The 27,445-nt window shown below is 36.4% G+C and overlaps 1 protein-coding gene across 2 annotated transcripts in view; it reads right to left on the bottom strand.

Annotated features, from left to right (window-relative positions):
* The window catches only part of PLPPR1 (phospholipid phosphatase related 1), a 305,400-nt gene that overhangs the window by 151,266 nt on the left and 126,689 nt on the right, over nt 1-27,445 (bottom strand). For both annotated transcript variants that reach the window (XM_024252216.3, XM_054520375.2), the window contains exon 2: nt 357-464. In XM_024252216.3, the coding sequence (XP_024107984.1) occupies nt 357-419 (63 nt within the window). In that variant the 5' untranslated portion in view covers nt 420-464. The remainder of the gene's footprint in view (nt 1-356; nt 465-27,445) is intronic.

The following is a 27,445-nucleotide window of genomic DNA, read 5'->3' as shown; positions in this document are numbered from 1 at the left end:
ATCTGTAAAATGCCTGGATTATTGACTTCCTGAAAGAGGATACTGATTTTTTAATAAAAAAATTAATTAAAATGTTTCATTCTCTTTGATAGTTAACATTCACATCATTGTTGAAAATAGAAGAAATATAATAAAACACAATATTCCTACCCCAAAGGTGAAGTTTAAAAAATTCTTACTCTATGACTTCCTATTTAAGAAACATTTTGCATAGTTTATTGATCTTTACCAATATTTGTGCTATCAAAATTGAATTACCAACCATAAAATTAATTTTATAAAATAATCTAAGTTATCAGAATAAAAACTGTTACTTTTATTTCAATTTGTCCATAAAGGTTAAAAAATACACATACCTCAACAAATATAAAACACGGGATGATGGAATAACTTCGTTGAGTGTTGTTTCCTACAGCCATTTCTCACACCATATAGCAAGACTGCACCGTCTAAAACTGTCCAGGCTGAAATAGAAATAGGTTGCATAGTATAAGAACCACATATTGAGAAGTCCCTTAGGTACTTACATAAAAATATCAGCTACCTTCTAGATAAGCAGACTGTGTGCAAAAGCAAAACAGTGATCTACAACACAGTCAAGTCAGACTAATAATCATTCCAATAAAAAGCAAATAATATATACTTGCCATGAATAGTTTTACAGCCAAAATGACCAGGTCAGGAGCCCCTTGTGCACATAGCTAGTGAATAGAATTCTAATTGCCTAGTACTGCATAGTGCCTTACCCCAGTAGACTGCCTTAATGCCATGAAATACAATTTTCGGTATAAAACTTTTTTTTCTTGTCCATCCTGCATGGATCTCTCTTACTTGTTCCTAATCCTCCCAATTTGCAACCTAGAGAATTGTCTGCTTATGCTCTGGTCTCTCCCTTTGAAGCTGACATTTAGTACAGAGCCACCAATCCCTGACTTCCTTCCTTGACCATTATTTGTCCTTGCTCTCTTGAATACACAGCCATGAACAACTTCAGGTTAATATGTCACTGATCTGTTTCACTGGTTTCCCTCAGCCCTGTGTGTGACCCAAACATAAAACAGTAAAGGCATAACACATTTCATTTAACTTATAAGACATTCACTTAGCTTACAAGAATGGAGTAGCTGGGCAATAGCAGATTGTCATTAGATATTTTATTAGAACATATCTTCCCCGCTTTGAACTGAAAATATAATTGTATTAGGAGATCAGTTAGTTTTGATTCTTCTTAATACAATGAAGTAAAGATTTTAAGCTTTAATGAAATTTCCAGTCCAGAGTTTTAAAAATCCAGTACATTTTTTATTCTCTAGCCAAAGCAATACTACACATTTCAGATATCTGCTCTTAAAGTCATTATTTTTCATTTGTTCTGTTTCTCTTTCATCCCTACCAACAGTTCTTGTAGATTTTGATTACAGTATGAAAGGTAACATAGGAAGTACTAGTCTATTTGAATGGCCAGCTGTACTTTTTAAAAGGTCAGACATTAATTTTAATGTCTTCATTTCTATCCTTCCTAAGTTTCTTTCTGCCCTTTTCCAGAATGAAACTTTAAAATACATATCCTTCCCTTTTGAGATATCAACTCCTCACTTGTCAATTAAAAGTTTCTCTGATCAAATTTAACATTACATGCTTTATAAATCCATACCAATCACAGTATTTTTTTAGGCAACTTAATTTTTTTCAATTAAAATTGGATATTTTCTGTTATAAAATCATACCCATACTACATGTGTTATTTCACCATTCTATTTTAGGATGTTATTTTCTACAATAAGAAAGGAATCTATATGTAGAAAACACATTCAATTGATTGGACAAGCATCATTTTAAAATGGACAACCATTTTAATTTTGCCCTTACTTAACCCAAATATCTTAGAATTTACTTAGTATTTATGATATAAATGAACTTTCCTGTTAGCATCAGCCAAATACAGTGTTGTATATCTGAAAAGAAAATTAAATATTAATTATGTTCAAGAAGGCAGAGGCACGAGAAAAAGCAAAGGCATCAGACACCTAGTGTTTTAGATGGCTTCTCCATGCAATTAATAAAGAATAACAAAGTGGAGAATATAAGACAAGCTTTAGGATACGAAATTCCCCTCTATTTTCATTTTTCTGGTCCAAAATGCAACCAAGCTTTTTATATGTATATGGCTACACACACACACACACACACACACACACACACATAAAGAGACGGGAGTAACTATAGTGAGGTATATTTCATATATACCAATTCACTCATTTTAAGTGTACAATTCAATATTTTAAATAAATTTACCAAATTGTGCAACATTTTCATAAGATAGTTTTAGAACTTTTTAATCACCCCTAAAAGAATTATCATGTCTATTTACTGTTAATTCCCACCATCAACTCCTTCACCATATCCCAAAGCCAGGTAATCTGCTTTCTGACTCTACAGATTTGCCTTTTCTGGATATTTTAAATGAATAGAATAATATAATACATGACCTCTTATTTCTGCATTTCTTCACTTAGCATATTTTTGAGATCCATTCATGTTGTTGCACATTCAGTAATTTTTTTCCTTTTAACTGCCGAATAATGTTCCATTGTATGGCTATTGCACCTTTACCAGTTGGTAGAAATTTAGATTGTTTTGAATTTTTGGCTATATCCAGTATTTGGTTGTATCCAATATTATGGAAAACCATGCTAATAACATCTGTGTACAATTCTTTGTGTGGATTTATATTTTCATTTCTCATGGATATTAGACATCTAAGAGAATTGCTAGGTCATATGTTAAATTATGTTTAATTTTTTAACAGCACTACTAAAATGTTTTCCAAAGTAGCTATGCCATTCTACATTCCCATCAGCAATGTATGAGAGTTCCCATTTCTCCACATTGTCATTGACATTTTTATTATTTATCTTTTTTATTATAGCTATTCTACTGGGCGTGAAATGATATCTCATTGTGGTTTTAATTTTCATTTTGCTAATAAAAAATTATGTTGAGCATCTTTCCATGTGCTTATTACCCATTTTTATATCTTCTTTTGTGAAGTGTCTATTCAAATATTTTTTGTGGTTGGGTTGTTCGTCTTATTATTTTCAAGGTGTAAAGGTTTTTTTTACATTCTATATACAAATCTTTATCAGATACATATTTTCAATATTTTCTTCCAGTCTTTTGTTTATGTTTCAATTTTATTTTGTCCATCTTTTTCATTGATTGAGGTGAAATTCACACAATACAAAGTTAACCATCTTAAAGAATACAATTCAGTGACATTGAGTACCTTCACAATATTATGCAACCACCACCAAGTTCCAAAATATTTTTTCACCCCAAAAGCAAGCCCTGTTCCCATTAGCTGCCGCCCACTTTTCTTTAATTGACAAATAATAGTTGTTATATATATTTATGAGGTATAATGTGGTGTTTTGATTTTTATAATATGAAATGATTAAATCAGCATAATTAACAAATGTGTCACCTCACATACTTATTTTTACTACCAAAACATTTAAAATCTAATTTTATAGGAATTTTGAAATATATATCATTATAATCACCATTCTGCGCAACAGATCATTAAAGCTTATGCCTCCTGTCTATCTGAAACTTTACACCCTTTGATCAACATCTTCCCTTTCTCCATCCATCCCCCTCTTCCAGCCACTGGTATCCATCATTCTACTCCCTATTTCTATGATTTCAACTTTTTTAGATTCCACATGTAAGTGAAATCATACGGTATTTGTCTTTCTGTTCCTAGCTTATCTTACTTAGCATGATGTGCTCCAGCTTCATCCATGTTATTTCCCCCTTTTAAGGCTAAATAGTATTCCATTACAATATTACATATATATGTTCACCAAATAGTATAGTAACACTATACTATATATATACTGTACTATATATATACTACCTAGGCGTCAATTATCAATGAATGAACAAAATTTGGTTTATGTATGTATGTGTGTGTGTGTATATATATACACATACATACTATATATGTGTATATATGTATGTGTGTATATGTATGTGTATATATATATACACACACACATTATATGTATACTACCTTGGTGTCAATTATTAATGAATGGATAAAGAAAATTATATGTATACACCTAGGTGTATACATATAATTTTATATGTACACTACCTAGGTGTATACATATAATTTTATATGTACACTACCTAGGTGTATACATATAATTTTATATGTACACTACCTAGGTGTATACATATAATTTTATATGTACACTACCTAGGTGTATACATATAATTTTATATGTACACTACCTAGGTGTATACATATAATTTTATATGTACACTACCTAGGTGTATACATATAATTTTATATGTACACTACCTAGGTGTATACATATAATTTTATATGTACACTACCTAGGTGTATACATATAATTTTATATGTACACTACCTAGGTGTATACATATAATTTTATATGTATACTACCTAGGTGTCAATTATTAATTTTATATGTATACTACCTAGGTGTCAATTATTAATGAATGGATAAAGAAAATCTGGCGTATTAGGTATGTGTGTGTATATATATATGTGTGTGTGTGTACACACACACCCCCAAATAGTAATTTGGTGTGTGTATATATGTATGTGTGTGTGTATATACATATATACATATACATACATACATGTATATACATACATACATATACATACATACATGTATATACATACATATACATATACAAACACACACACACACACATACATATGCCAAATTTTCTTTATCCATTCATTGATAATTGACACCTAGGTAGTTTTAATATCTTGGCTGTTGTGAATAATGCTTCAATGAACATGAGAATGCATATATATTTTTGGCATACTGATTTCATTTCCTTTGGATATACACTCAGAAGTGGGATTACTGGATAATATGATAAATTATATACTTAGTTTTCTGAGGAGCCTCCATACTGTTTTCCAGAATGGATGTATTAATTTACATTCCCATTCAACAGTGCACAAGCATTTTTTTTTCTCCACACCCTCGTCAGCACTTACTATCTTTCATCTTTTTTATAATAGCCATTCTAACAGGTATGAAGTAATACCTCAATGTGGTTTTAATTTGTATTTCCCTGATCATCAGTGATGAGCATATATATATATATAAATTTATAAATATATATTAGATATTAGAAATATATTACATATCATATATTAGATATTAGATATATATTACATATATTAGATATTAGATATATATTACATATCATATATTACATATTAGATATATATTACATATCTAAGATATATTAGATATGTATTACATATCTAAGATATATATTACATATCTAATATATCTAAGATATATATTACATATCTAATATATCTAAGATATATATTACATATCTAATATATCTAAGATATATATTACATATCTAATATATCTAAGATATATATTACATATCTAATATATCTAAGATATATATTACATATCTAATATATCTAAGATATATATTACATATCTAATATATCTAAGATATATATTACATATCTAATATATCTAAGATATATATTACATATCTAATATATCTTAGATATATATTACATATCTAAGATATCTTAGATATATAATAAATAATCTAATACATATCTGTTGGCCATTTGTATGTCCTCTTTTGATAAGTCTCTACAAAGATTCTTTGACTGTGTTTAGATTGGGTTGTTTTATTGCTATTGAGTTGTTTGAGTTCTTCATATATTTTAAATATTACCCCCTCATCAGATGTATGTTTGAAAATATTTTCTCCTGATCTGTAGGTTGTCTCTTTACTGTTTCCTTTGCTGTGCAGAGCTTTTTTGTTTGGTGTAATCCCATTTGTTTATATTTTGCTTGTGCTTGTGCTTTTGGGGTCATATCTAAAAACATCTTTGTCCAGTCCAATATTGTGAAGCATTTCCCTGGTTTTCTTTTTGTAGTTTTACAGTTTCAGGTCTCATGTTTAAGTAGTTAATCCACTTCGAGTTAATTTTTGTTTATGGTGTGGAATAAGAGTCCAATTTTGTTCTTCTGCTTGCGTAGATCCAGTTTTCCCAACACCATTTATTGAAGAGACTATTCTTTCTCCACTAGTGCTTTCTTGGCACCTCTGTTGAAAATCAATTGACCACAAATATATGGGCTTATTTCTGGGCTGTCTATACTGTTCTATTGGTCAAAATGTCTGTTTTTAATGCCAGGACCATGTTGTTTTTGTTCATTATAGCTTATAGATTTTTAAGTTAGGTAGTGTAATGCATTCAGTTTTATTCTTTTTTTTTCTCTATTCCTTTGACTGTTTGAGATCTTTTGTGGTTCCATACAAATTTTATAATTGTTTTTATTTCTGTGAAAAATTACACTGGAATTCTGATAGGGATTTCATTGAATCTATAGACCTCTTTGGGTAGTATGGACATTTCTTTTAATTTCTTAATTGTATTAGTCAGGGTTTTCTAGAGGGACATAATCAGAATTAATGGAATGTATTGTGTGCGTATGTGTATATATATGTGTGTATATGTGTATATATATGTATATGTGTGTGTGTATGTGTGTATGTATATATATATATATATGAGAGTTTATTAAGTATTAACTCACACAATCACACGGTCCCACAATAAGCCATCTGCAGGCTGAGGAGCAACGAGAGCCAGTCTGAGTTCCAAAACTGAAGAACTTGGAGTCTGATGTTTGAAGGCAGGAAGCATCCAGCATGGGAGAAATATATAGGTTGGGAGCCTAGGCCAGTCTAACCTTTTCAAGTTTTTCTGCCTGCTTTATATTCTCTGGCAGCTGATTAGATGGTGCCCATCCAGATTAAGGTGGGTTTGCCTTCTCCAGCCCACTGACTCAAATGTTAATATCCTTTGGCAATGCCTTCACAGACACACTCAGGATTAATACTTTGCATCCTTCAAGCCAATGAAGTTGGCACTCAGTATTAACCATCACAAGTCTACTCCTTGTCAACTTGAACCCACACACATCTCCTGAGATTATGCATAATCTTCAAATAAAGACAGTAATAAGGTCATAATTATGTCTAATGTAATATAACTACCCTTCATACAACCGGAAATGTACCAATCCCCAACCCACGTACATAAAGTTAACAATACTTTACTTAAATGCTGATATGAAGTCAATAAATCTTATGTCACATGATAAAGGAAATAAAATGAAGATATTTTCTTAGTACAAGTATATACGTGCACAAACATGTTTTTAACAAAAGAAGGAGGAAATACTTATGACAATTACAGTCCTTATTCCTGCAGCTGGTCAAGTGGTCATAGCTGGTATTGGTGATTAACTTCTTCTACTACCCATTCTGTATTCCCTTTGCCTTCAGCAAGCAACTCAGCAGGTTGTGTTTTTTTTCTTGATGGTGTGACCCAAACCTTCATTCCTGAAGGGTCTGGGCCATTTGTAGTCCTGCCTGGATTAGGCTGTTGTAGTTTTCCATTGACCTTAATCACAGGGCATGGTAATACTAAGCGATGCCCTAATGGATCTCCTAATGGATTCCATGCATACTCTTCCTTACCTAAGTTGTAGAGTAGTAGACTGATTTCACCTTGACAGTCCAGGTCTATTATCCCAGCCAATACTGTAACTCCCTTCTTAGCCCATTGACTTAAAGGTAGGAGAAGCCCAAACTTTCCAGGTGGCACTCTTAACTTACAGTTTAATGGAATCATTGTTGTGTCTGCTGGTGACAGTGTTCCTCCCTCTGGAACTAAGACCTCTAGGCTAGCAGAACATAATGTCGTGGGAACAGGAAGCAAAAATTTTGCTAGTGGATCACTAGGGGTGATGGTGAGTGGTGCCACTTCCACTTCCATTCCTTGATTCCTGGACTCATGAATCCTGGCTATGGGAGAAACAGTACCGTATATTGGACACTGATTCAGAGCATACATGGCCTTCTGGAGAACTCTGCCCCAGCCCTGCAAAGCATTGTCACCAAGTTGGCATTGTAATTGTGACTTCCAAAGGCCATTCCACCATTCTATCATTCTAGCTGCTTCAGGATGATAGGGTACATGGTAAGACCAGTGAATTCTGTGAGCATGAGCCCACTGCTGCACTTCTTTAGCTGCAAAATGAGTGCCTTGGTCAGAGGCAATGCTGTGTGGAATACCATGATGGTGGATAAGGTATTCCATAAGTTCACGGATGATAGTCTTGCCAGAAGCATTGCATGCAGGATAGGCAAACCCATATCTGGAGTAAGTGTCTACTCCAGTGAGGACAAACCTCTGCTCTTTCCATGATGGAAGAGGTCCAATATAATCAACCTGCCACCCCAAGGAATGGTGCTATATCTAGGGCTCAGTGTTGGTCTCTGCTGCTGGCAAATTGGGCACTCAGCAGTGGCAGTAGCCAGGTCAGCCTTGGTGAGTGGAAGTCCATGTTGCTGAGCCCATGTGTAACCTCTATCCTTGCCACCATGGCCACTTTGTCCATGGGCCCATTGGGCGATGACATGGGTGGCTGAGGAAAGAGGCTGAGTGGTGTCCACAGGTCATAGGTCATTCTATCCACTTGATCATTAAAATCCTCCTCTTCTGAGGTCACCCATTAGTAAGCACTCATATGGGATACAAATATTTTCAGTTTTTGGCCACTCAGGTCCATCCACATTAATGATGTCTTTTATATTTACATTTTACTAGTTAGCCATTTTTACTCAGAGACTTTCCTTGTTAAACTTTAATTTCAAAGATCATTTAATTCAGATACTGATTACCTTACTATTGTTATACCCATCCAGATTTTTGAAAGCAATTTACAATGTAAAAAATACAAATCAATGTCAAAATAAAATTAATATTGGGAATTATTAGAAAAGACTAACAACTTAATAGAAATTATATAAATTATACAACCTAATAGAAAAATGGGTATAGTCAATTTAAAGAAGAAATATGGATGACTAACATGAAAATATTTACAACCTCATTAATAGGTTATAAAAACTAAAATAATATTTTTTGTTTCACATCCATGAAATTGGAAGAAGGTAAAACTCTGATAGCATCAAAGATTGGCCATATGGAGCAGCAAATTCTCTTCTACACAGCTGAAAGAAGTGCTATTTGGAACAACTACTTTGAAGAATGATTCAGTAAAACCTAGTATAGTGGAATATTCTCATTCCTTTCACCACAACAAACAAAAACAACAAACACCCTTAGTAAAACTCTCACCATACAAAACATACGTCAGTATAGAAATACACTAACAATGAACTGTCTGAAAAAGAAATTATGAAAATGAGCCAATTCACAATAGCATTGAAAAGAATAAAACACTTAGGAATAAATTTAAAGAGGTAAAATATCTGCACTGAAAACAGTACATGTTGATGAAAGACATTGAAGAAGACACCAAAAAAGAAAAGGCATCCCATGTTCATGGATTGGAATAATTAGTATTGTTAAAATGTCCAGACTACACAAAGCAATCTACAGATTTAATGTGATTCCTATCAAAATTCAAGTGGCATTTTTCACAGAAATAGAAAAAAAAATCCTAAAATTCCTATGGAAAAAGGACCCAAATCACCAAAGCAATCTTGAGCAAAAGAACAAAGCTGGAGGCATCATACTTTCTGATTTCAAAATATATTACAAAGTTACAGTAATTAAAACTTACTTTCTTTGCTGAGACTATTTTTTCATTTGTTTCAAAGATACTTGTAATTTTCCATTGAAGCATTTGCATGATGGCTGTTCTATGATCCTTTTCAGATAATTTTAACATCTATGTTATCCTGTCATTGGTGTCTTTTGATTGTGTTTTCATAATTAGTTTGAGATCTTTTTGATTCTTGGTATGAAAAGTGATTATTAAAACCTTAGGATATTATAAGGCTCAAAATTTTCTTTTGATCTTGTGCTTTATTGTAACTCCCCTGACGCTGCTCAAGTGGGTGGAGGGGGAATGTCACTTTGTAACTGCCATGTGAAGGTGAAGTCTAGGTTCTCCACTTGGCCTCCTATTATACATGGTTAGAGAGGGGCCCCTTGTTATTGCTTAACAGAGGTGGAGTCCAGCACTCCCACTAGGCCTCCACTGATACCACCCTGGTGGAGACAGAGGTACCTCATTACTGCCCCTAGGTGGCCTCCACAGATATTACAAGAAGGTGGCATTGTTATTGGTCGTAAAATTTCTAACTTCACATTAGGCTTCCTCTGATACCATCCCAGTGAGGAACGGGTAGGAGTGCCTCATTACTGCCTGTTGGAGTAGGAATTCTGGCTCCCCACATATTCTCTCTTAACACCGTGGAAGGGAAGATACTCATTGCTCATCAAGAAATAAAGTCCTGGCTCCCCACTTGGCCTCTGTCCTGAACCCAGCAAGAGTCTTGGGACCCTCCTTACCTCCTGGCCAGGGTGGATATCTAAGCACTTAATTCAATCTTTTCTAGTAGGTGGAGGTGGGGCCTCAGTTTTTTCTGTGGTGTTTGACTAGGGTCAAGAAGGTTATTATCTAAAAGTTGTCTGGCTTGTCAGGCTACCCTTTTCCAGGCCCTTTGGCTAGAACAAGCAGGCTTTCCTTGGGTCATTATTTGTCTGCTCCTATTGGCATTTGTGGTTGCCAGCTTCTCCAATATCAGGTCTGAGACACCTGAGGCAAAAGAAAATCCTGAGAAGTCACTACTATGTTGTTCCTTGTGTTGTGAAGTCCTTAGCCAGTCTGGCTTTTCTCTCTCTTGAGTCTTCTTTTCTTTTATATAAAGCATCCAAGCTTTCTAGTTGTACTTAGTGAAAGGAATAGGGAAAAGTATGTCTTACTTTATCTTCTCAAAGCAAAAGTCGTCACAACTCTTTCTGAAGAAGTACCACATATGGCAGCCACCAAGATTCTCATTTAGCCCAGCCTTGCTGTGTTCTCATGAATTTGAGTTTCTTGGTGACAAAGGTTTCAAAATACCATAACAAGCCATGTAATTTATTCATTCACTTATTCTTAAATCATGCCAGGTATCCCATTAGGCATGACTAGAAGCAATAAGCTAGTCAAATACCCTGTATTCTATGGGCTAACAGATATCAAGAAGAGACTGAAAAATATATAAACAAATATAACAATGTATCATAGGCACTTATATGAAAAAGAAATAATGGTGGCACCAAAGAATGATCAATTCTAACCCTTGTGGTCAGAGATGTGTTATCTTTTAGGCACAGTAGACAGTGCCTAGGACCCACAATACTTTTTAGCAGTCTACAAAAATGTTTTATTTTAAAATCAGAAGAAAAGTTAACTTTTAAGTAGACAAAAATGTTTTCAATATATAATATTAATATATTCAGTTTAATGCCAATTCAATTGTAAAATACAAATTTTAATTTTTTCATGAAGAAAGGTGCCCACAAAACTGCTTAGGGCCCATGAAATGATAATGCAGCCCTAGTTGGAATAAACATAAGTAAAGGTTTGTTAGAGGAGACAGCTTGTCTAAGTTGACTAAAATAGTGTTGGTGTTCCCCTATCAGACATGGGAGAGAGAAGCATTTCAGCTAAAAGGAACAGCAGGAACAAAGGTTTCCAAAGATAAGAATCAGCCTAACATGTTTGTAAAACTCTAAAAACAATACCAGGTCAAATGTATGAAGTTCAAGGAAGAGCTATAGATGCTACCAAAATTTGTTTATGTACTTGAAGCTCATTATGCACAAACTCTCATAATTAGAATACTTCAAGGATAAGAATTACAGAATTGGTTATTTCCACATCAGATAGGAACTTAGGCAAAGAAAAAATCAATATTGACAGACACTGATGTTTCTTGCTAATTAATTCAAATAAAGCTCTTCATTTCTAGGAGGTAAATATATTATGAATCAGACTTCATTGGAATATGAATTTCAATAAAAGATTCAATGCTATCTCATGTGCTCCCATGGAATTTTCTACATAATTTCTTTCCTCTTGTTTATGAGAAATATAATCATTCCTAGGTAACTCAGGACAAATAAAAATAATTACCCATTACAAAGTACCTGTGTCTGTGGTACAGAAAATGGATGATGATGGAGCATGGTGATAGCAGGATGGAAACAAACCTCTTTCATTTCTAAGCTATGCAAAGTCAGAGCCATATGATCAGTCAGGGAATGTGCAGAGAACAAAAATGCCCTTCAAAAGGGTCTCCATGACCTACTGGGTCTTTCTGCCCAGCCTTGATGTCAGTTAAATTGCTAATGGTCAAGTCACAGACCATGGTCATTTGTAATAGCCCAGCACTTATGATTTTAAGGAAGCTACAAATTGCTCTTTGTATAGAGGATATGTTGAATTAATCTTTTTAAAATGTCATGATGATTCCGTTCAAAATTAGAATGACTTAATAGAGTTCACTAAAATAAAAATCTAAAAAGCCAGGCAACAACAAGCCCACCAAAAATTGTACCCTTCGAAGTAAGCCCAAGAATTCTGCACTTTGAGCCTACATTGATTTTTGAGCAGTGTTTTTTCCTTTCTTTTCTTTTTCTGACAGGATCTCGCTCTGTTGCCCAGGCTAGAATGCAGTGGTGCCATCATGGCTCACTTGCACCATTGACCACCCTGGTAGAACCAATCCTCCCACCTCAGCCTCTTGAGTAGCTGGAACTACAGCACACACCACCATGTCCAGCTAATTTTTAAAGATTTGTGGAAACAGGGTCTCACTACGTTGCCTAGGCTGGAACATTGTTTCTCAACTCTGTCACTGTTGATCTTGCAGGCCAGATAATTCTTTGTTGTGAGGGCCTCTACTGAACATTGCTGGATGTTTAGTAATATTGCCAGATTCTATCCACAAAATGCCAATAGTAGCAATTCTCCCTTTGCCACCCAAGGGTGAAAACTAAAAATTTCTACAGACTTTGCCACATGTCCTCTTCAAGAGGAGAGAGAAAAAAGGCATGGAGACTTCCCCTGATGGAGAACTACTAATTTAGGAGAATTAACAGCAGAGCCCCTAGGATGAGAATTTTTGAGCTGGTGAAGAAACTTCTTTAGCTGGGTTAAAGGTCATAGTTTTAGCCAAGCGGACAACCATATTCCTGCCTAATACCTAACAGAGGGAAATCTGAAAATTACCTCGTGTCTTGTTGTACTGGGGGAAACAAAGGGCTTCCTAAGCCCAGAGTCTATGGATGATACTAAAACACTCTGAACTCCAGAAGAAAGCAGGGCTGTTTTATCCATTAGGTACTATAGGGCCAATTGCTAGAGCCTGTGAGCTATTTAAGAGCCCATGAAAATACATAAGAAATTGTTTAAAGGCATCAAAAATATGCAAAACCAAATGAATAAATATGTAAGAATACGCCTGAAAAGGTAAAACTCTAGCAGCTTCATTAACTATTAAACTTAGTCTTCACAACAATTTCATTAATATAAAAATGATTTGTAAGTAGGCTACTCTTAATATAAAAATAATCCTTTGCAGAGAAACTGTAAATAACTGTATATTAAATTAGTGACTCAGGAAAAGGATTTTAAAAGAATAGTTAAAATCTTTGCATTTCACTTTGCCATAAAATCAAAGTTTACTCTTAGATGTAGATTATTCTTTATGGGTTTGTTATCCTAGGGATTGAGGCCTCAAAAAGTGAGCACTGACTACAATCTTAACAACCTTAAAATAGCTCTGGAGGGATTTTGCTTCCAGCCAAGATAAAGTAAGTGGGATTTCATGCCTGAAACAACTAAGAAATACAGACAAAAATAAATTGAAAGAATGGTATTCAAGACATTGGACATGCAATAAAGTGCAATGATCCTTGAAAGATGGGAACAAGCAGAGGTGAGCCCCATGATTGCCCTAGCTTTCAGTCTGGAGAGTATCTAGGCAATGATACAACAAGGGGAATCCACGCAAGCGGCCAGCGATCACCCTGAGTTGGGTAGATAGAGCTGGGAATGTGGGGAGGCCATGGCATCTCAAGTTCACAAGGCAGAGTTCCAGAGAGGAGAGTGCTGCAGAGAGAGAGCCCTTGGGGGTTTGCAGAGGGACCTTGAGTCTTCAGCAGAGTACCGATGAGCACATGCACGGGTGGAAACTACCCAAGGCCCAGAGAGAAACCATCTAAGAGAATTAGAGTAAGTAATCATTGGGGTTTACACGGGGCCAAGAATACTTTCTCTTCCCACTAACCAAAGTAGAAAACCTCCTAACTAACTCACCAGATATCAGGTGTACTTAGATTTTGACTGAATAATAATTGAGCATGAAAACATTTCTCATCCAGGGACCATAAAGTGACACTGAAAAGTACTCCTTGTAGCATATTTTTTTTCCCCTTTAGTGTGTCTGTTACCAAATACTGAATATTCATTGAGATATCTTTTATTTTGCAAAAGACATCTTAATATGTTATAGCCAGTCTTTGCACTACTGAGTGGTATGCTTTTTCCCTGGTGTTGGGGCCTCCTGGAAGCAAATATGTGTGACAGCACGATCCATGGCCCAGGTCAAGTTGAAGGCATCTCTAATACGAGTTTCACAACATTTAACATGGTGAAACTTCCTAGAAGTTCCTCAAAATTAGGTTGGTTCACAATAAAATGAGATTATGGCTAGAATTAAGGGAGAGTGGTGTATTTCTATATGATGCCAAATCTTAATTGGAGGTAAGACGGTTGGAGTAGAAAAGGAAAAATTAAAAGATAAGAAAGAATGAGACGTGAGAGTTACATTTCATCATATTCCCCAATACTCAGAGCAAGCCATGATCCCAAAAGGGAGCTCATCTTTGACACAAGTTAAATAGGCATTCGTTTCCTCAGTGGTACTGAGCTACCCCTCTCTATTCTGAATCATTTCTGTTTAGTACATGATCCTCAACTAAGATCAAATTTAATTTTTAAATTAATTTGCATTCAATTTCTCAAAGCTAGAAAAATCTATTTTTTAAAGAACAAAGACATTAAGGGATAGGAACAAATGCAATGAGATTGCAGGTGAGTGCAAAATAGATTTCACCAATAGATGGTGTGGGATTTAGGAATACACTATCTGAGCTTTCAAGAGAAATACTTTGTTCACTTTTAGAGAGTTGCAAAGCTTATAAAGGATGACATGTGAAGACCCAGACACAACAAGAGGGGGGCATTGGCACTGCCCTTCTCTACAGTCTCTCCGCTCCAGTTTCTTACAGCTAGATCCACAATGCAGCCCTTGAGCTATCCCCGACTAAGGCTAAGGCAGTGAGATACAAAGAATGGAAGACCTATAATCCAGGGAAATCTGAAATTTAGTCAAATCTTTGCAAACTACCCAGATTCAGGAACACTGTGAGGATACCTGGGCCCCCACATTGTACCTAAGTGACTTTTTTAGACCCAGGGGTAATTCCAGGTTTCCTCAGGGCTCCCACAGTACATTGTCCTTGTTCATAAGACTAGTCTTTCAGCTTTGTTCCTGTGGCTTAAATCTGGTGCATCACAAATACCTCATTCTCCCTCTAATCCTGGATCCCCGCCTGGACCTCAAGTGAGTGACCAGGACTCAGCTGCCCTATTTACCTATATGAATCCTTTGAACTTATATGTCTGGTTCACAATTAAGTTCTGTGCCTGAATGGAAAGTCTGCAAGACAGTCATTGCTGTCTTGGGGTTGGGGACCCCTGGCCTAGAACAGTCTTACCCCTCTATATTTGCCTAGGAAAATGTCTGCCTGTCTTTCAGATCTGCAATTAAATGCCATTTTCTTTTCTTTTTTTTAAGAGACAGGATCTTGTTCTGTTTCCCAGGCTGGAGTGCAGTGATGTAATCATAGCTTACCATACTCTTGACCTTCCTGGTTCAAGTTATCCTCCTACCTCAGCCTCCCCAGTAGCTGGGATTACAGGCACATGCCACCATGCCTAGCTGTCCTTTTAAAAATGTTTTTGTAAAGATGGAGTCTCACTACATTGCCCAGGCTGATCTTAAATCCCTGGACTCAAGTGATCCTCCCACTTTGGCCTCCCAAAGTGCTGAGATTACAGGCATGGGCCACTGTGTCTGGCCTAAATGCCATTTTCAGTGAGAAAGTTTTGTCACCTTCTCAGACTACTTCAGGTCTATTACACACTTTGATCATAGTTCTTACTAGTATGTGATATGGTTTAGCTGTGTCCCCACTCAAATCTCATCTTGAATAGCTCCCACAATCCCACGTGTCATAGAAGGGGCCCGGTGGGAGGTAATTGAATCATGGGGGGATCTTTCTCATGAGATCTGATGGTTTTATAAAGAGGAGTTCCCCTGCACAAGTTCTCTCTTGCCTGCTGCCATGTAAGATGTGTCTTGCTTCCTCTTTAATTTCTGCCACGATTGTGAGGCCTCTCCAGCCATGTGGAACTGTGACTCCATTAAACCTCTTTCCTTTACAAATTACCCAGTCTTGGTTATATCTTTATCAGCAGTGTGAGAACAGACTAATATAGTATGCATTGTGTAATTGTTTCATATCTTTATTTTTCTGGACTGTCAACTTTGCTCCATGAGGCCAGGACCATGTTTGTCTTGGTCAGCACAGTAACCTTAGCACTTCATACAGTGCTTGGCACATAGTAGGTACACAGTAAATGTTAACATAAACAACTTCCCTCAGCTACTCAGCTCCATCATTTGATTCTACTTGGCTCTAGATCAGTTTTTTTAAGCTCCTGATCCACTCGTAGGTCTTGGGTCAGTCCTCACTAGGTCTTGAAAGAACTCAACAATATGGTCTTAATCTAAGTCTCAGGTCAATCATCTCTGCCTACTACAACTAAATAGAACTCACTCTACCTTGGACCCAAAGAATAGTGAAAAATAAAGTATTTGGAAGTCCTAGACATAAAAATGTAAACCAGAACACATTTTCAAACATAAAATTGAAAAGAGAGATGATTCTATTAAATTCTACCTCTGGGACTTCATTCTTATGAAAAAAATCACTTTAGATTTTTTTTTAAAGATATATACCTTGATAATATTTGATAACATGTAACAAAAAGCAAATTTTTTAAAAAAGTTTGAGTTCATCTAAAAAAGTAAGCCATCTCTGTTACACTAGTCTTTTTAAGACAACAATAAGAACAAGAATGATGCCAACCACAAAACTCAGCAGGTGACCTGAAGCAGTTGAGAAGAAAGCAGAGAGCATGATAATGTCAAAATAAACTAATGAGAAGGGAGTATCCTGAATTATCTCACGGTCCACCACCTGGAGAACTGCTAAGTAGGAAAACACCATCCCCAGACTAGAAGGGCATTGCCCTAATTTCTTCTTAAAATTGTTCTTATTGTTTACCTCTAATTTTCCACTAGAAAAAAATAGCCGCAAAAAGTAGAAGGGCACAAAGAGATTTGTTTAATTAGAAAGTAGTGAGTTGATGTTTCCTTCAATAAAATCAAAGTCTGAAGGAAAATGAGTTTTTGATGCTCAGTTAAACTGAGACCTTAAAGCAGTGGAGAAAGAACTGAAGCACACAGACACACAGACACACACATCCCAAAAGGGATGAGACATTGGGAAAGTCCCCAGCGAAAGTGGTACTTGGTTTAAAGTCTGGGGAGAAAATAGGCCAAGAATATGTTGTCATTGCTCTCAACTTAAAAGTAATGAATATGATTCTTAAGCATACTTACGTATTTGTATTCTCTTCTTGCTTTGGTTATAAAATTTCAAATATAAAAAAGTAACTGAAGTTATCAGTAACAAAATTAATAATGAAACCCCTATTACATTGCCATTATGATTCAGGTTGTAGGACTGACTACATAAAAAGTCATGGATTGTTTCGTTGTGGTCTCTCACATTTTTTCAATAAAAAATGTCCATTAATAAGGCTTAAGATGAACTTGCATTATGTTGAAGTCTATTGTAAAATGGGCCACATTTTAGAAAGCCTTTAGTGTTCCTAGTGTCATAATGCCTTTAACTAAATTATTTTGAAGATGAGCATTGAGAAAAAGCTTCCACTTTATCCACTCACCCACCCATCCAATAATGTGTTAAGTACCTTCTGGGTTCAAGGCCTTATCTTAAGCTTTGAGTCATGTAAATATGAGTCAAGCCGTCATTGACAGCAGGTAGCTTAAAATCTAGCAAGAGAGTATATGCAGATGGAAATGCAGAATCTATTTTAAAAAATAACATAGAGAATGAGAATTCATAGGAAGTAGAATTTTTCCATGGATGATAGTTGAGCTAGGTCTGTGAGGACAGGTTAGTTATGAAGAGGCCCAGGAGGAAGGAGAAGGATTTCTAGGCATAAGCAATGTAATGAGCAAAGTATGGAACAGAACATCCCATATCATATCTATGGTATGAAATTAGGGTTAGGCAAGTTTGGCCAGCACATAAAAGACACCAAGGAAGGTAGCACTGCAGATAGTGACTGGGTTGTTGAATGCAAGTTAAGGATGTTAGAGTCCCTTTATTAACTATGGCTAAGAGAATGCAAGAGGGATGGCAGTGGGTGTCCACTAGAGGGAGACTTATTAGGTGCCACTATCATTTAGGACAGAATTAGAATTGACATGGTTTTGCTGTGTCCCCACTCAAATCTCATTTTGAATTGTAGCTTCCATAATTCCTATGCATTGTAGGAGGGATCTGGTGGGAGGTAATTGAATCATAGGGGCAGGTCTTTCCCGTGCTGTTCTTATGATAGTGAGTAAGTCTCAGGAGATCTTATGGTTTTACAAAGGGGAATTTCCCTACACAAGCTCTCTTACCGGCCACTGTGTAAGACGCGACTTTGCTCCTCCTTTGCCTTTGATTTTGAGGCCTCTCCAGCCATGTGGAACTGTGAGTCAATTAAGCCTCTTTCCTTTATAAATTACTCAGTCTCAGATATGTCTTTATCAGCAGTGTGAGAACAGACTAATACAAGAATGATGCAAGAGCTGGCTTCAATCTAGATTTTGTATTTTTAAGATGAGCAGGGAGGAGAGGTAGATAGACGCTCTTGTTTGAATCTGGGATTCTCTGAAGTGGCTTAAAAGGGACATTTGTTATGTTATTAAAGTCAGAGGGACCAAAGTGCCCTTTCAGAACTCCTGTCCTGTCATTGATTCCTCTCCATTGCCCTTTGATGTCTGTACTAGTTCTCATCTCCAGGGCCACATTGGTTTCTAATGACTCAAGAGATGAGGATCATTAATTAAGCAAAGAGAAAAGAAGCCAAAGATCAATTCCAGAGTAACAAATTGCAGGAGAAGAGAGGAAATGCCCTGATAGACTAGAATTCTTAAAAAGCTGTGCAGGAAAGTATTTTTGGAGGTGGTGGTTCTAGTATATTAGACAGCCCTTTATGGTCTTGCCTGCAGGGATGTATGTCACAAGCTGTTCTGAGCGGTGGGGAGGCTGTGATACTGTTGTTCTGCCAAGCAAAGCAGCATTTTCCAATTTAAAGCTAAGCTGCCCAGGAGCCAAGCTGTTTGTTTTTCAGAAAGGGAGACAGGAAGAGAAAGTGTATGTGTTTGTGTGTGTGTATGTGTGTGTGTGTGTGAGAGAGAGAGAGAAAGGCACACACACACACACACACACACACACACACACACACACACACCGAGAGACATAAAGACAGAGACAGCAATCCAGGAGTTGAGATACCAAATCTATCTGCATGTCTACTCTCTGGAACAGTTTTTGTTTTTTTTTTTTCAATAGATCTTTTGGCATCCTCAGAAATCACTGCCAGGAAGTCCTTATGCCCTAGCGTCAGGGTAACTAATTAGCTCTGTTAGACCCTGTTGGAATCTCACAGGAGACAGGACAAAGAAGTGGGAGAAATTCTCTTTCACCACAGGAGATTTCAGAGCAGAACTGAGACAATGCTGGGGTTGGCCATGGTTTGCCCGCACTGCTACACACTCAGGGGAGCACTGTGTGCATAGTGGGGCTAAACCAACTTTAGAATTTTAAATGAATGTGATCTGAAATTTTTGCTCATTAATCTCCTTGACAAACATTTATTAATGACTTACTAGTCCATACCAGGCTTTATTGAGGCCATTGCTTTATATTTCAAGATTTACATTTAACACTATAATTTTCTGGAGTTAATTTTTGTATGATATAGAGACATATTGACCATTCTTTTTAATACTGCAAACTGCTTTCCTTATGTAAAATTCCTGATCCTTACTCTATATCTTCTCTTTCATTGATGTCACTTATCATTGGACAAATATAATTTCTGCTTGGTTTACTAATTGTCTTTCTTTAATGTCTGAATGTATTACTAAGTTTCACAACTTCTTGCCTATTTTGTTCAACAGTTGTACACTAAGTGTCTTTTGGAAAGATGATATTAAACAAGTCATTACAAGTGGGATAAAAACGATGTCTCCCCAGAGCCTATAATGCGGTATTTAACATAGGCTAGGGGGCCAGGAAACTGTCCCATGAAAAACTGATCTTTGGATGTATAGGAATTAAGTGAGGGTGAGAAATATATTCCTGTCAAAGGGAATCCTATATGGGAAGTTCCTGAAGTGAAAAAAAAACATGGCTGTATGGTTGAAACATAAAGGGCCCAGGCAATGTGGACGTGCAGTGATGCTGGAGAAGAGGCAGGGCCCGGGATGCAGAAACAAATAGGTCACGCTATAAAGTTTGGAATTAATTATAAGAATAGTAAATTATAGAAAGGTTTTAAGGAAGAAAACTGCCATGATCTGATTTGCTTTTATTAAAGATTGTTCATTTGGCAGAGAGTGAGAGAAGAATGAATATGGTAAAGTGGCCAAAGACTCCTATGATCATCTAGACAAAAGGAGATGGTGGCTTAAGAATGTGGCATTTCAGACAGGCAGGTGAGTGAATTCAAAATTATTAAAATAGCAAATAGATAAGATTTAATAATTGATTAAAGTGAGAGTCATGGGGATGTCAAAATGCTTTTCCTTATTTATTTAAATCCCTCACACTAAAACAGTCATCTTTTCTGTTTTGTCTCCAGTGGTGATGAACAGATGACGAAGAGCTTTCCGCTTACTCTATTGTTAAATCACCTGCAGCCTCCTCTTCTGTCCTTTTCATGAATCCCAATTTTTCCTCTCAACCTTCATCTGGCCCAGAATCAGGCACAGCATGGAGCAGATTATTATTGAGAATTGCCTTTAAATATCTCTTTTAAAAATACCATGCTGCAAGAAAAGTGACAAAAATAATATCCTATTGTAAATTTATTCCCCAAATAAATTGGAGTTCCTACAAGTATTTGCATCCTTTATTTTCTCTTTGCTTTTCCAACTCCTACATATCCTTCAAGGCATAGTTCAATTTCTACCCCTGCCATGAAGCCTTCTCAGATGACTGTATTCAACTCAGTCAAATCATTCATAACAGTCATGCTTTGATCTACCAATAAGCCATGCAACACTTACCATCTCAGCCATTGATTTGGTGCTTAACCACAGGCAACATTATGTCAATGACAGAGTGAGAAAATCACCGTCTCTTAAACCCTCTTAAGCCCAGTCTGATTTGCTTTTGGTGCACTCATTTTCTTTCAGTCAGACTCCAAAGTTCTTATTTAACTTCCTATAGACATATGTGTTATCTTTCAATCCTGATTATAATCAACAGGGATCTCTGACTTGCATAATTCTTCATGTCTCTCACAGCATCTGGCCTGGTGCTTTAAATGTTACCTAAGTGAACAACACATGGCAGATATTTACGATTGTTCCAAGGAGAACTGTGGAAGGGGTGACTAAAAGCTTGCCTTTAGCTCCAACTCCCTCTCCTCTCACCTCCAACCCCCTCCCCTCTCATATCTGCAAAAGACTCTGATTAATGCATAGTCAATCATAATATTCATGTTGGAAAGAAAATGAGTGAAGTCAAACAACCTGGTTCACCTGGTTCTTGTGCTAAAATTACTAAAACAAACAAACAAAACACCCTGAAAAACAAACACTTTTAGTTTTACTTCTACTTCATCTTTCCCCTTTAATTTTTAGGGAAAAAACTTATAATGCTGTCAAAACGTAAGGATCACAGGAATGAAGAAAACAGCAAAATTTTGGCCAGGTGCAGTGCCTTGCGACTGTAATCCTGGCACTTTGGGAGGCCAAGGCAGGTAGATCACTTGAGGCCAGGAGTTCGAGACCAGCCTAGCCAACATGGCAAAACCCCATCTCTACTAAAAATACAAAAAAAAAAAAAAAAATCAGCTGGCCATAGTGGTGTGTACCTGTAACCCCAGCTACTCTAAAGGCTGAAGCACAAGAATCACTCGAACCTGGGAGGTAGAGGTTGCAGTGAGCCAAGATCGTGCCACTGCACTCCAGCCTGAGCGACAGAGCAAGACACTGTCTCAAAAAAAAAAAAAAAAAAAAAGAAAATAGCAAAATTTAAATGGCATTCATTTATTTAAAACTCATAACAACTCTATGAAATAGATCCAATTATAAACTGCATTTTATAGATGAGAAATGTTTACAGAGAGTTTAAGCAGAGTGCCCAGGTTCACATAGCTGGTAAGTATTAGAGCTGGAATTTATACCCAAGTGTCTGGCCCCAAGTTTGAACACTTAGTCACCACATCAATTCTTCTCTGTAAAAATAAAAAGAAAAGGAAGTGAAGGGCTTAACCCACATACCTGGTCATTAGCTTTCTGGCTGATGGTTAGTTTACTCTCTGATACATTGGTTCATTTTAGCATAAAATAAGCATGCACGGATGGTGACTCCCTGATACATGTCCTGAGTTTTTCATAATTTCAAACAAATACCCACAAATTCCTACCAAGATACATTCAATGATGATATTTAGGAGACCTGCTCTTCTTTTCTATGTCATTGAAGCTCCACACCTCACAGGATGGTAAAAATTATTCCAGGGATTTGATATTATTTTGTCACCCAACCTGGAATGGTTAACATAAATTAACCCCCCCCCCAAAAGATTTACATCTGCTGACTGACTGTGCTGCTATCTATAAATAAACTTTTGATGAAGTTAACACCTGTTACAGTGTTCTCATCCATTTGTCCTTTTTTTTTTTTTGGTCTCAGTACTTGCTGGCTTGTGACCTACAGAGTAAAATCTAGATGGGTTCATTAAACAACCTGTGCTTCAGCCGGATGTCACTAGAATGCCACCAGAATAGCAAGATTTCCTCTCCAAGTCAGCACCAACCCCATCACCTGAGTACATGTATGTAACTTTGCACCTAGACGAAAAAGCACATGTTCAACAGACTTCAGCACTAGTTTTAGTCTGACAGGTATGGATTTGAAGCCAGATCACAACTGGAATCAAGTAAGCAAGCTAGTCCCTGAAACTTGCTGCATTTCTGTCTATTCCTTTGTATTATGAGAGGTAAATTTTTTGATGTGTGTACTGTTTAGCACATGCCAAGTGTTCCATAAACATTTGTTGAATGAAAGTTCTTACCCTCAGCATTTGTAGTTCAGTTCTCTATTTTTGTCGTGGAGTGTTCAGACACCAATTAGGAACAAACTACGATACTATTCTGTTCAATAAGAAGGGACTGCTTTTAGAGAACATTAGCAATACTTATTAAACATTCTCCTTATTCACACAGATAAAAAGATCATTAATTACTTAGCTTTGGTTAATTCCCAGGACACCTAATTTGTTCACATCTATTTTCAGAAAAGCTTAAGATTTAAATATGAACTAATTTTGACAATTATTTTTTCTCACAGAGAAACCACAAGGCCGTCAAACAGGCAGCGGTTTGCAGGCTATGTGTCAGCCGGTGGGGCTTTACGAGAAGTTCATTCTTGAGATTGGAGGAGAAATGTGGATAATAAGTTAAGGAGAATGATGAACCAATCAGCAAGAAAAACCTAAAAAGCACTTGTAGGTTCTGCCTGAAGGCCTTAATTAACTGCATTCCTCACAGCACAGAACAAACCCATCTGGACAACCAAGAACATAAAAACCCAGCATGCAGAGCTCCGTGATGGGTCAATGCTAACAAAATGGTAGGTCAAACCCCCTAAGCTTTTACAAGACCCAGAAAACAAAAATCAAAAGCAATGGTAAGGTTGAAGCTAGAATGTCCCAAACTTAATAACACAAAAAGTCTAATTCTCTCTAGTTTAGCCCATCAAGCTAAGAAGCCTCAATGGCTCTAAAAAGGAGGAAGAGATAGCTACAGCAATGTGTACATATGCTGTTGGCACAAAATTCACAAATTCTTCCCTAAGCAAATAAAGCCAGTCACATAATCATTTGCTTTGCCTTTGGAAGTTGGTCACCTTTGTCACTGCTTTGTGAATGAGCCAAAACTGTTTCTAACCAAAGCATTTATTTAGGGCCTTTATACTGACACAGCCTGGGAACAATTCAGAATCTTACATCAATTCTGTGTTAGGACAAAGGCAAGACAGAAGATATTCCTGCTGCTTGTGGGGTGGGGACGAAGCACTCTCAGGCTGTGTTTAATCATGCAGACATACCTGGCTGGCTGAAAAGTGAAAACTGCAATCTTTGGAAAGATTGTTTGCTGGATAGCCAGTACATATGATATAACATGAAATTACTCATTATGCTTTTCTTCCAGTCCTTTAAAAATAATATTATCTTTTATTTATTTTTTTTTAACAATTGTGGATACTGAGGCTCAGAGAGGTTAAGTAACTTGCCTCAGGTGGCTACCAGGCTAACAAGTGTCAAAGCTAGAACATAAACTACGGCCACTGCGCTCTAAAGTCAGAGGGCTTCCTACTTTACCATGCTAGCTCCTTATCCTATACAATGCTTACCTAGGATAGCCAGGCTATCAGTATTTTGAGAGAAAAAAATATTGAAATATTTACTCTAAATGAATGCTATGAATTAAATACTTAAAATAATGAAGTCTGGGGTAAAAACATATCCCATGAATCTAGTCCAAGTACCCAACCTATGCTTAGAGTTTCAGAAAAGGACTTTTACAGTTTGAAAAAGGTAATAATTTTTTTGAGAGACAAATGGTCCTACGGTATGGGAAAATCCCCTTATAAGCACTATTTTGTCTTTATTTTAGTAAAAAGATTATATTTTGAATGCTTCCTGTGAGGTAGGCAGAGTGAAACTCTCCAGGATTGCCTTAATGAACCCCCATAATAATCTTATAAGGCAGGCACTCTTATTAATAACCCCATTTTACAGATAAGGAAACTGAGGCCTAGAGTAGGTCCATAACTTGCCCTAAATCCGACAAGTAAGCCTTAGTGCAAGGGTACAAATCTAGTTTGTTAATGTGGTTTTCAAGGTATGTGGAGACACACAGTAAAATACAAGGAAGTAAAATCTAATGAGGTTCAGATATTCTCTGGCTTAACATCAGTGAACAGTTGTGCTTATTTGCAGGTTTGTAGAGAGATACCCCATAACCCAATTCTTTCCTCAACTTAATGTGTGTCCATATTCTTCTCGTCGTCTTTGGTTTCCTAGAGCCAGAACATTTTAGAGTAACTGAAGCAACATGATAACTACTATATACTGAGCCTATATTTGAACACCTGCAGTGAACAAAACACTCTTACAGCTTGTTCCATTTGTAGTCAGCTCAGAAAATCATACTTATATTCAGCTGACAATGTTGAAATGACTTTTAGGAACCTCCCACTTGTATCTCTTATAGGTTAAGGGCAAAAAACTGTGCTGATGAAATGACATCATCAAAAGCAAAGCGGTTTAATGCTATTCATTGAAGCACAAGTGATCTTGAAGGAAATTGAGAGATATTCTTTTTTAAGGACAGGTTTAATAGCTGAAGGGGTATAATGTTTTATATCCAGTCAGCTATCCGGCTACCGACAACTTGTCATACTAAAGTGGTTTAAGTTTTTTCTTTTTTTAATATTTCGATGACATGTTGAATGCATAGAAGAGGTTAGAGTGAACAAGGAAGTTAAGGGCTTTCTTTTTTCAAAATCATATTTGCATTTAACTTGAAATTCTTTCCAGTCATATGATTTTTGCATAAATATTTATGGGATCTTGATGGCTAATTAGATTATAAGTCTTTTATCCAGGAATTTGTCTAATTTTATGCTCTCCATCAAACCTGAGCTCTGTGCTGATCCTCAGTCCATGTTAAACAAAATTGTTTTAACACCCTTTAAGGCTGCATTTTAAATTCTCCCATTTGTCACGCACACTATGCCATGGAATATATAGTCTTTATTTTTGGATAAAAGTTTGAAGACCCAAATCCCCCAAAAATTGATTTCCCATGTGAAAGCTTTCATTTTGATCAAAGAATAATAAAGTGCCAAATGCCTCAAAAGCAAAGAAAGCAAAAGGCACAAATGGGCACTTTACATTATCTGCCAGGCAGAGTTACATCAATGTCTTCATGCGGTCTCCACAACAACCCTTAGAAATGGAGATTAACATCTCATTTTACTGTGAAAGAAAGTAAGGAGGAGAAAGGCTAAGTGACCTGTTCAGTATCATGAAGCAACTAAGGAAAAATTATTCTCCAACCAAGTCCTCAGACACAACCCCACTTTTCTAGTTGGAGGAAGGTCAACTTGCAATTATTCAGATGGGAATAAAACCATTCTCCCATTGTTCTTCTCATTTCTAGAGGCTCAAGCTGTCTCCAGGCATGCACTTTACAAATCCAAATGGGTTTTGAAGAGGCCTTTTCATCCACACTTAGCATTCTCACTCCACGTCTTTATCCCTTAAGATAATGCTATCACTGCCATCAAATTTTTCTTAGTACATTTTGTTCTAGCACCATAATGTCACAAAAAGCAAAATAAATCCTCTTTGTGGAAGAAACTTAAGTTACAGTCTTAAGCATCCAGCTCTAAAGGTCTCACTCCCTAGAAAATGACATGTAAAGGTTAAAACTATCAATACAAAGCTTGGAACACAGTAGTTGTTCATTTCAACCAGGTGGATACCTATCAGTGCCCTCTTTCTTCATGGAAACATTGTACACAATATCCCTCTGCGCTCATTTGTGGAAGTGATTTATCATCCTTGTATGCCTGGAATCTTTGTTCTTTTGCAGTCCAGTGCTGACTCTCCACCTCTTTCTAACTGGTGTCTCTTTTAGCCCTTCTGTTTTGTTCTACAAACTCTTATTTCTTCATAGAACATTTAGAAATAAAGTAGTGGAAGTGCTGAGTTTAAAAGGTCAAACACAAGGCTTATAGCCCAAATAGAAGTCTCTCATTCCACCTTTCAGCTCCATGTCCCCTTGAAACATTTCAATCATTTCTTTAATATTTAGTAATTAGATTAACACATTTAAGAGTAAATAGTGTTATTCGTATCATTATGCAGGAGAAAAATCATTTTTACCCAAATTTCAAAGAAAAAAATTCAGAAGGGAAACATATTTCCAGAGCCTAAACTACCACTCAAATCTTTCAAATCAACTCAAAATAGTATAAATTTAAGGCCAATGCCTATATTTACATCTCTGTAGT

The sequence above is a fragment of the Pongo abelii genome, chromosome 13 (assembly GCF_028885655.2).
Source record: "Pongo abelii isolate AG06213 chromosome 13, NHGRI_mPonAbe1-v2.0_pri, whole genome shotgun sequence".
Classification (NCBI taxonomy): domain Eukaryota; kingdom Metazoa; phylum Chordata; class Mammalia; order Primates; family Hominidae; genus Pongo; species Pongo abelii.
Note: the sequence above shows the minus strand (reverse complement) of the source record. Positions and strands in the feature narration are given on the sequence as shown.